The sequence below is a fragment of the Acipenser ruthenus genome, chromosome 14, assembly GCF_902713425.1.
Source record: "Acipenser ruthenus chromosome 14, fAciRut3.2 maternal haplotype, whole genome shotgun sequence".
Taxonomy (NCBI): domain Eukaryota; kingdom Metazoa; phylum Chordata; class Actinopteri; order Acipenseriformes; family Acipenseridae; genus Acipenser; species Acipenser ruthenus.
In genome coordinates, this window is record NC_081202.1 from 24,016,608 (window position 1) to 24,026,189 (window position 9,582).

General features: G+C 36.0%; 2 protein-coding genes across 2 annotated transcripts; one reads left to right on the forward strand and one right to left on the reverse strand.

Moving 5' to 3' along the window:
• Positions 1 to 759: 759 nt before the first annotated feature.
• Positions 760 to 3,994, reverse strand: LOC117420136 (large ribosomal subunit protein mL42-like). Its single transcript, XM_034033685.3, has 6 exons — positions 3,852 to 3,994; positions 2,956 to 3,118; positions 2,561 to 2,621; positions 2,367 to 2,451; positions 1,983 to 2,146; positions 760 to 1,214 (listed from the first exon to the last, which is right to left on the reverse strand). Exons 2-6 carry the CDS (start codon positions 3,029 to 3,031, stop codon positions 1,169 to 1,171), a joined length of 432 nt encoding a protein of 143 aa, XP_033889576.1. The 5' UTR covers positions 3,032 to 3,118; positions 3,852 to 3,994; the 3' UTR covers positions 760 to 1,168.
• Positions 3,995 to 7,676: 3,682 nt separating this feature from the next.
• On the forward strand, positions 7,677 to 8,723 carry LOC117420072 (protein SSUH2 homolog). Its single transcript, XM_034033590.3, has one exon. It carries the CDS (start codon positions 7,677 to 7,679, stop codon positions 8,721 to 8,723), a length of 1,047 nt encoding a protein of 348 aa, XP_033889481.2.
• The last annotated feature ends 859 nt before the right edge of the window (positions 8,724 to 9,582 follow it).

A 9,582-nucleotide genomic window follows, 5' to 3' on the forward strand; every position in this document is an offset into this window, starting at 1 on the left:
GTATATATATATATATATATATATATATATATATAATATATATACAAATACACACACACACATATATATACATTATATATATAATGTATACACATATACAGACACATTACTTCATCTTGAAATACCTGACAAAAGTATAAAGAAACAGGATGATATTGCTTGCAATAAAAGTAACAAAGAACATGTTTAATTATGAATTGCATGAAAATAAGTTTAGCTTGGTAAGCTATATGGTTTATATGCAGTTTAGAAACTCCAAATTATTCCTCCATTGTTGTCAGAATGACGTAGCATGCATACGTCATGCACATTCCTCACGCTGTAGACAGTGAGTGACCAAAACATGGCACGGCTAAAAAGGTAGTATTTGTGGTATTTGTTTAAGGCTATGTCTGGGTTTTTTGTTTTGTTTCCCTTGCTTTTTTCTTTTCTTATTTGAGGCAGGCTGCACTAGAAGTTCTTCAACACAACCTAAAAACTGCTTATAAACCCCGTTTAAGAAAGCTACACGATATCAGTAGTCAGGCAAGGCCAAATTGGAAGACTGACAGAAACATTTAAATGTACCCTCCCATATTTTAATATTAATTAGGTTGTTTGAACTTTAAATGAGAACATCTCTCCCTAAAAGAAAACCTCATGTAAACTCAAACTGCCCGAAAACTACTTCCAAAATTACGTGACAAACAGGTGAGACTTATTTTATTTTTGCATGTAAACCAAGTCAATGTGTAAAACAAATTCACAAATAGGTATAAATCATTTTTAAATAGTCAATTTATTAACTGGGTCTAATCCAAGAAAAAAACAGAACACTTATATCTGCTTCACTTGGGCATAATCTTGTACAAAGTGATCTCCATTTAAGAAATAACAACATTGGTGTTAAAAGGTTTTAAAGCCAATTTCTTACCTCTTATTTGCACTGCCAATATATTCACCTGACAAATTAAAAAGTTGTGGTTGATTCCTGGAATACAATCTATTCCTGTGTTAGAGGTTTGATTAATCCACTGATCAAAAACAAAATGTGACAAAGCACAGGAAGTAATAAGGTACTGTACCAGGAATCTATAACATGCTGCTTATGAAATGGCAACATGTACAGGAAAAAATCAAGCAAATTGTTTGTACTATGTAGAACCACCAAGTGTTTAAGTGTTCGAAATTATCTGTCTTTGGGAGGATCAGTCTTTTTACGTCTTCTGTGATACCTAAGTAAAAAATAAAAAAGGAAAAAATATTTTAATTGTTGTTACTTATACTTAATAATTGAACAAGTATAAGTAACATTATATTTACCTCAGATTGTGGCTGTTTAAGTATGTTTTCAAAACTTTAGCTCAATCGTTGACACAGTGATCCGTGGGAAACTAGTTTAAAGAAACTGGCTCACAGGTTGTATTTTTTTTCATCAACGTAAACCACCTGCATTTTGTTGGCGCATTTTACAGCACTGGGGAATCACCCTGGATTACATGAACCTTCTATCCTTGGTTATAAAAGGGACAAGTACTAAAAAAAATAGTGGTAACTTATAAATCAGCAGTGTGGAGTAGTGGTTAGTGCTCTGGACTCTTGACCGGAGGGTCGTGGGTTCAATCCCCGGTGGAGGACACTGCTGCTGTACCCTTGCGCAAGGTACTTTATCTAGATTGCTCCAGTAAAAACCCAACTGTATAAATGGGTAATTTTATGTAAAAATAATGTGTAAAAAATAACGTAATTGAATGTAAAAAATAATGTGATATCTTGTAACAATTGTAAGTCGCCCTGGATAAGGGCGTCTGCTAAGAAATAAATAATAATAATAATAATAATAATAATAATAATAATAATCTTATATCTTTGTAATTGCACATATTGTTTTAGAAAAGAAAAAAAAAAAACAGATAACACCTGCATTCTATTGTTACATGAATAGACTCAAAAGCAAGTAAGGCTACTATTTAAAATATTTTAAAAACAGAGAAAGTACTTACTGTCCAACTGGATACCAGCGATGTTTTGTCGTATAGAACATTTTACTGAGCTCTTCAATAGTGGGTGCCTGTTTGTTCTGCAACATTTCTTCATTCAACCGAGCTTTCAGCACCTGATCGTGTGTTTCCTCATGATTTTCTAAAGGGTCTGGTCGTGGGATAGGCTACAACAGCGAGGAATTTAAATGTCAATGCACACACACTGTACAGTACCTTTCCACTGCAAGGTGGTTGTTTTTTTTTTCATATCAAATATGTAGTCAGAATTGTCTGTTAAACATTCCCCATATTTAGTCTTATACACATATGTTACAACCTTCTATCAGTTTATGATGATGAACTTTGACTGGAAAAGTCAAAAGATTATTCTTAAAGTTACAGTACCTTTGAATGTTCATATGGGAATTCTGCTGGAGGGTGATAACACACTATTGTTCTGCCATCTGAGGTCAAGGCAAGTTCCACTTTGCTGCAAAAGACAGGAACAGAAATCGTTTTGTGAAGCACTACAGAACCATGTGTAATTTTACAGCGTTTCATTTAATTGTGTTATCTAATAGCAGTACAGATCAGCTTACCAGTTATCACCTGGAAGGGCACTGAATGTGGACTTTGGATGAATGCAGTTCAAGTTTCTACCTAAGAAAGACAAAATGACAGTGTTTAATATTTGCAACAGTTGAGTGTGTTTTCTTGTTCTTTTCACTTTTTTTAATGTACAGTCAAACAAAACTTAGATAAGTCCTGGGTACTAAAAAAGTTAATGAATAAAATGTTATTTGAAATTCACGTGTGATAAGACATTGAAAAATATAAACGATTAACAGCGCAGTACCGTACAGGTTGGTTAGTATACAGTAAGGTCACGGGTAGGTAAGGTACGGCATCTTGCTTCCTATTGAAATATTACGTTTTGTCAAAACAGACAAAATTATATATTTTATTACAATTCTTCAGAAACGTCAGTACCCACCTTGAGCTGTATTTTGCTTCGCAAACTTGAGTAAACTGGTTATACTGTTTAACCCGAATATTTGTCGTGCCGCCATGCTTATTGTACATAGGAAACTGGTTCCACCATTAAATACTCCGTGCAGGAAACAAGTCCATGGCTAGATAGCTCGTCGTCAGTTCCACTAAAAAAAAAAAGAACAGTAAAGTGTCCTCTTTGGAAATGAATGAAGACTTTAATTTTGGTAATTTCAGTTAAAATCTTGTAACATATATTATTATTTTAAATGATGTTTGCGGTGTCCGGTGTGTATGTGAATAGAAGTGTTAGTATCCTTTCAACAGAAGTGATATAGTGAGATGCTTCAGGATATGGAGGAACCTGTTCAGGCCCGGCGGCAGCATGAACGCTGGGGTGGGGTGGGGTGGGGTGGGGTGGGGTGGGGTGGGGTGGGTGGGGTGGGGGGGGTGGGGGGGGAGTTACGCGGGCACTAAAGAAAGTCAAGGTCAGCTTGTAAAGCCATCATCAAAAGGGCACTATCTCTATTAGAAAATTATTTTTCAATTGTTTTCTTTAAAAAACAAACAAACAAAAAAAAAAACTTAAAACCTTGAACTTGTACTGATTTGTAGGGTACCTTTCCGTTGAGTAAAGACGTTCTAAGAAAATAGTCCCAAACATTAAAAAAAAAAAAAAGCAAGGATGGCATACATATAAAGATAAAAAAAAATGCATTTTTAATTACTAAATCAATTTAAATGTTTTGTTAACTTGTTAGGGTTTTAAACCCCTATTTATAATCTGGACATTACATAAGGAATGAACAGAGCAATTACAGGACAGTCTGTGTACGATGGAGTCTTAACTACCAATACAATCTCTCATTAAATACCACTCTAAAATGTCTCCTAACTCACCATGTTTCTAACTTCAGCCAAAACCTCTCGCTTTGTTGTTGAAAGATGCTGTGTCTGTGCTCCAGTCGAGTTGAGTATGTGATTGGCTCTCGGCAGTTGCAGGTACAGGATTGGTTGCTTTCGTCGATGCAAAGTATTGATTAGCTGGTTTTGGTGGATAATAAAATTAATTTGTACCAATTGTTCTTTGTTTATATTTACTGCCAATACTGAACTACGCTTAAAAATACAGCAAGTAAAAACGAAAAAGCCAGCTCTTGCACGGATTGATTTTAAATTTGCTCACAGTTGGTGCTGAGACATTCAGGCATCTACCGCTAGAAAATAAGTTTAGTTTTAGTTTTTTTTTTTTTTAGGTCACCGTGTCAAATATGTAATAATGTTGTTGAAGAAATAACACTCTACTATAAATACGTTCTTACTCCTAAAATGTATACCTTTTGGAATATGATTGAGAGCCCATCGTCACGCTAGTAAAGGTTTATAAATGTACCTGGTCTACCTCTTTTCAGCAAACCCTTACTGACAACTTCTGCCACTAGAAGCTCCAAGACTTGTTTTAGGTTTTATTTACACGACAAACCTATAAAAATCACTCTGAACAGAGCAGTTGGAAGCTGACGGTACTGAATCAATTTAGAATCTGAAACTGGGGGGCACTGGACCTAAACTGGATGTCCAGGCCTGAACCTGTTCACACTAGAGAGTGACACGTGAATGAAACTCGAGTTCCGTCCCGGCCGTCCTCCCATCAAAAATGTTCCTGTCCCATCCCATCCCGTGAAAAAAAATGTTCAATTTAAATTTGGTTCCATCCTGTCCCACCAGAATTTTTCCCATCCCGTACTGTTCTCTGTGTGTGTGTGTGTGTGTGTGTGTCTATATAGTTCTGGTTGCCCTTTTTTTCTTCAGTTTTTCCATCTCATCCTGTTCCTAGTTGAATTTTTAAAATGTCGTTTACTACTGCCGTATTACCTATTACAAGAATAACAAGGACCACACAAACCTACTGCAACCGTTTTATTATGCATATGTTGATAACAGAAAAAAAAAAAACGAGCGATGCAGTCTTCTGAGTTTCACTCCAACTTGAACATATTTAATCTAATTATTTGCAGAGGTTGACGTATTTAAAATTAGTTTAGGTCTTTACAGTGTTTTTTTTTTTTTTTTGACAGTCTTGAAGCAAGCAAGCGAAACATTCTAAAGTGGCACCATTGCAAATTGTTAACACTTTTTTGCAGGCAAAAGCTCTCATCAACACCAGGCAAAAGGACATCTACATCATCAGGTGGAAAGAAACGCAAATGGATGGAGACGCAGATGGATCACATTAGTTTACTGTAAAGCTACGTCTTACTTGATGCTTATCTTGGTGAGAGCCGAGTTAAAATCAGCATGAAGTTTTAACATATACTCTCATGTAATGGAAATCATTAGTAAGCTGCACAAGATTAGTCAAAGGATATAACATTTCTGTAGCAAAATGACAAATCCATCTACAGAGAAATACACACATATTGTTGACAATTTGATTACAAGGTCAGTGGGCCACATGCAATCAGCATCACCTATGGCTGTCAAAACAATAACATTTACTGTTCTATGCATACTCACAAGGGGTCCTCATTGCTCCACTGCTGAAAAGCACAATTCATTCTGCAAACTTACATATGTGACACTTATGGAACCCATTCTGCTGAGAAATGAACTGGAAATCCTTGCTTTAATGGAGTGGCACTTAGGAGGAATGAGAGTTATTAATGTCAAACTGTCAAGTTCTGTCAGAATTTTAAATAAATAGTTTCATTGCGTTATTAGTAGAGGAGAAGAAAAAAGTACAACCTCTATTTGTGGCTTGGTGATTTTCATGAAATGACATTAAGGGATTGTAGTTGTAATTGGTCTTACATAGGATTACTGGTTCCTTTACAGAAACATTTTCTTTTCTGTTTTAGGCCTACACGTGGTGAGTTGTTTATGTCTACAGTATAGCATGATAATCCCAATGAAAAGTATCATCGTGTAGTTACTGTAAAATAGGCAAGATAACTGAATTTTGTTTTCTGTCTTTAAGAGTGTGTTATATATGTTTTGTAAATAGAGTACCTAATTCTTAAGTGCTTTAAATCCAATTCAAAGATAAAAAGGAACGTTTTATTTTATTCTGTAGCTTTCATTGAGACATTAAAAAGTACATGATTATAAACAGTTGATATGTATTTGACAACATGAAGTAAAAACTGATACATAAATTAGTGGCACTAGTATATTGCTGATAATAAAATAATAATGAAGAATGAAACTAAAACAAATTAATCTATTAAAAAAAACAGTAGATTAAAAATTCAGTTCCATAATTTGAGTTTAATGAAGAGTTTCACGTTTCAAGAAAACAATCCGGTATCATTAGGAGGAAGTTAAAAGTTATAAGCCACTACAATTCTCACCTGCCTAGCTCTGTCATTGGCTAAGGGAGTACATGAGCAGTGACAATGGGATCTTAAAAAAAAAAAAGCAACGCATGGAAGTATTTTGAAAAGTTAAACGAGACCACCATGCAATGTAATCTTTGCAGCACAGGTATTTCGTATCCTAAATCAACAAGTTAAATGCTCAGTCATCTAAAATGCAAGTACCCATCTGCTACTTTGGAAGAAAACACAGAATGTAGCAAAAAACAAACAAGCATTGCATACAGGGGGGTAAGCTAGCTACATTACCTCGTTCATCCTCTAAAATTGCAGCAATCCCTAGCAGCACATTGGGCTACATCACAGTCAGTCACCCACATCAGACCGTTTTTATTTAGCATGGAGCCTGTTTGAAATGGTTCCCTCCTCCATTAGGACTCTTTGAAACAGGCGGAACCATTTTAGGTGGAAAATACTCAATCCGACCATGTCAACCCTTTAGATTTTTGCATGGGAGGTATGTTAATTAGGTACCCACTTAATTTGCATAACATTCCTCATACTGTCGGAATTGGGATTTTGCGACTACATACCTGCCAAGTCTCCCGATTTTGTCGGGAGACTCCTGATTTAGATCATGATTCTCCTGCCTCCTGATGAGACTCAAGAAACTCCTGATATTGTAGATTGACAATTGTAATGTATTATTACCTTAAGTAAATGTTCTCTAACCCCCCCCCCCCCCCACCCCCCCGAACACTGTATTGCTAACTCTACAGGGGAAACAGTAAAAAAAAAGTTATGTATATATCTTAATTTAGCACCCGCCAGTGTACGAAAAAATATATCAAATCAAATCAAAATAGAGAACAAACATCGTTCTGTATTAATTGTGATCAGAACTCAAATAAGGAACAGTTCAGTAAAATACATCACAGGGAGCAACCTTAAAATAATTAAAATATGAATAATACTTACTCTTGTGTATTCTACACAGGACAAACTAACAATTCCATTATATTTAGATGGTAAAAATTATTACCGGTTGAAAAAAAAAAGTTGATACAGTAATATTTAATAAACAAATGACTGTGACATCACAAATTGATTTTTGGTATCTATGACTACAAAATTAATACAAATAGAATCAGAACAGTGGAACACAGCTCATCTTTATATGCACACAGTAACTAAAATGTAATCAGACAAAACTAAGCCACGTAGATAAACCTTTCAGCAAATGCTTTACTCTACCAATTTAACAAGTGTTTGGACAGTAGTGCCTTTACCTGATCCATTGTTTTACAAGAACCTTTCCAGGTGGATAAACAAATTACAGGACTCTTTTTCTCATAAAACTGCCAACCGATTAGAGGACAGTTAAATTCATACACTATTAAATCTACAAGCAATGGAAAAAACAGATAACTGCCTACAAAATGCTTTGCCTATATATGATTTGGACCCTTCTGGATACACCACAATCCCCCCACCTCAAGAAAAGAAACGCAAGAAGACTCAGAAAGAGGAGTTCTCCTCTTCTCAAGTCATTCTTTTGACTGATGCACAGATTCGGGCTGCCCTACTTGACTGGGTCAAGAGAAAATCCTTTCGGTCTCCAAAAGCTGCCAAAAATATGATTTTAACCGGTGTGAGCCAAGAAACTGCCTACTACTATATTCTGGAAAGCTTCACAGAGCGCAGGGCCATATGCAACAAGTACGAACCTTTCGACAAAAAGGTCTGTATTGATGGGCCGGTGAAAGGAGAGGAGCTGAGCCCCTGGGAGGTCCCAGTGTTTCCATCTGAGATGTTCTGCAACCAGGTACAATACATGCGGATACCCCACACCGATGTGCTGACACAGTGTCCTGAATGCAAAGAGAAGAAGTGGGCACCCTGCAAGATATGCCACGCCTCTTCCAAGGTCAGGTGCCCAGTCTGTCATGGCAGCGGGAAGAGTCTCAAAAAAAACTGCTGGGCTTGCAATGGGGAGAGGTTGGTTGCGTGTGCCACATGCATGGCCCTGGGTCGAGTGTGCTGTGAGATGTGCTTAGGAAAAGGCAAGGTCTGCTACTACAAAGAACTGAGGGTGGAGTACAAAAGGAACGTCTGTGATTATGTTCACATGAAGGCTAGCATTCCAAGGCAATTAGTGCCCTGGGCACCAGGCGATGTTCTTTATGATAGCACGGCTGAGAGTGTACAAGCCCTGACCACTTTTCCAGAAGAAGAGGTTAACAAAGTTTCTCAAGAGCTACTACGGCATGCTAGCACTGCTTGGCCAGACTGTCAGATTATTCAACAGAGACATATACTAAAGTCTATTCCTATTAACCGCGTGCTATACCAGTGGAAGAATACCTCAGGCAGCTTTTTTGTATACGGCAGTAGCAACTATGTTTATTTTGCAGACTACCCTCAGAACAAGTTTTTGAAATGCCCTTTATGCTTTTAGTGCAACAATTTCAAAACAGGGGCCCCCACAGTTCTGCAATTTGTCTACCTCTAATTTGCAAGCTGTGTTTCTTGCAAGAATTATACTGCAATAAATAAAATAAAATAAAATAATCCTGTGTTTCCTTTAAAGTATTGCTGTTGACCTACAAGGCTTTGTACGGTCAGGGTCCTAGTTATATAATGGACGTCCCTGGGAGGCAGCTTAGATCCCTTATTCTGTACTGTTAAAATGCATGGTTCAAAACGTGTTACACTTGTAAGGTGTAGTTTTAGTTGTGTTGCTCCTTTTCTCTGGAACTCACTACCAACCTTTATTAGAGAATCTACAACAGTAGCCAAATTTAAAGACACACTTATTTTTCGCTGCCTTTTCTTACTCTTTCTTTACTGCAGTCTGCAATGTTTATTTTTTATTTTTTTATAATATATTGTACTTATGATTGATTTTATTTTTATATGTATCTATTTTATTGTATTTATGTATTTATTTAATTTTTTAAAATAAATTGTTGATTGTTTTGTACAGTGCCTTAAGACACCTTAGTGTGAAAGGCACTATAATAAATGAAAGTTGTTATTGTTATTATTATTATTATTATTATTATTATTATTATTATTATTATTATTATTATTATTAACACGTTATTAATCCTCTATTCATCATTTCTTTATATGCAAGGATGCAGACACTTTATTCAGGAGGCCATTTCATAAAACATGACAGATACTGCAGCAGCAATTATAATACAGAAGACAGAACATTGAACATGATTAATGGCTTTACAAAGAGAGTCACTATTATAGAGGTGGTTATGAAACAACACTGTCCATACAGATCACACTATGGAAGAAAACAG

What these genes read in the sequence shown, in the direction of transcription:
- LOC117420136 (XM_034033685.3), bottom strand. Translation starts at nt 3,031, where the DNA reads ATGGCGGCACGACAAATATTCGGGTTAAACAGTATAACCAGTTTACTC. An exon ending in GAAGCAAAATACAGCTCAAG is followed by an intron (nt 2,622 to 2,955) that starts GTGGGTACTGAC and finishes TGTCTTTCTTAG; the next exon opens with GTAGAAACTTGAACTGCATT. An exon ending in TCCCATATGAACATTCAAAG is followed by an intron (nt 2,147 to 2,366) that starts GTACTGTAACTT and finishes TCGCTGTTGTAG; the next exon opens with CCTATCCCACGACCAGACCC.
- LOC117420072 (XM_034033590.3), top strand. Translation starts at nt 7,677, where the DNA reads ATGGAAAAAACAGATAACTGCCTACAAAATGCTTTGCCTATATATGAT.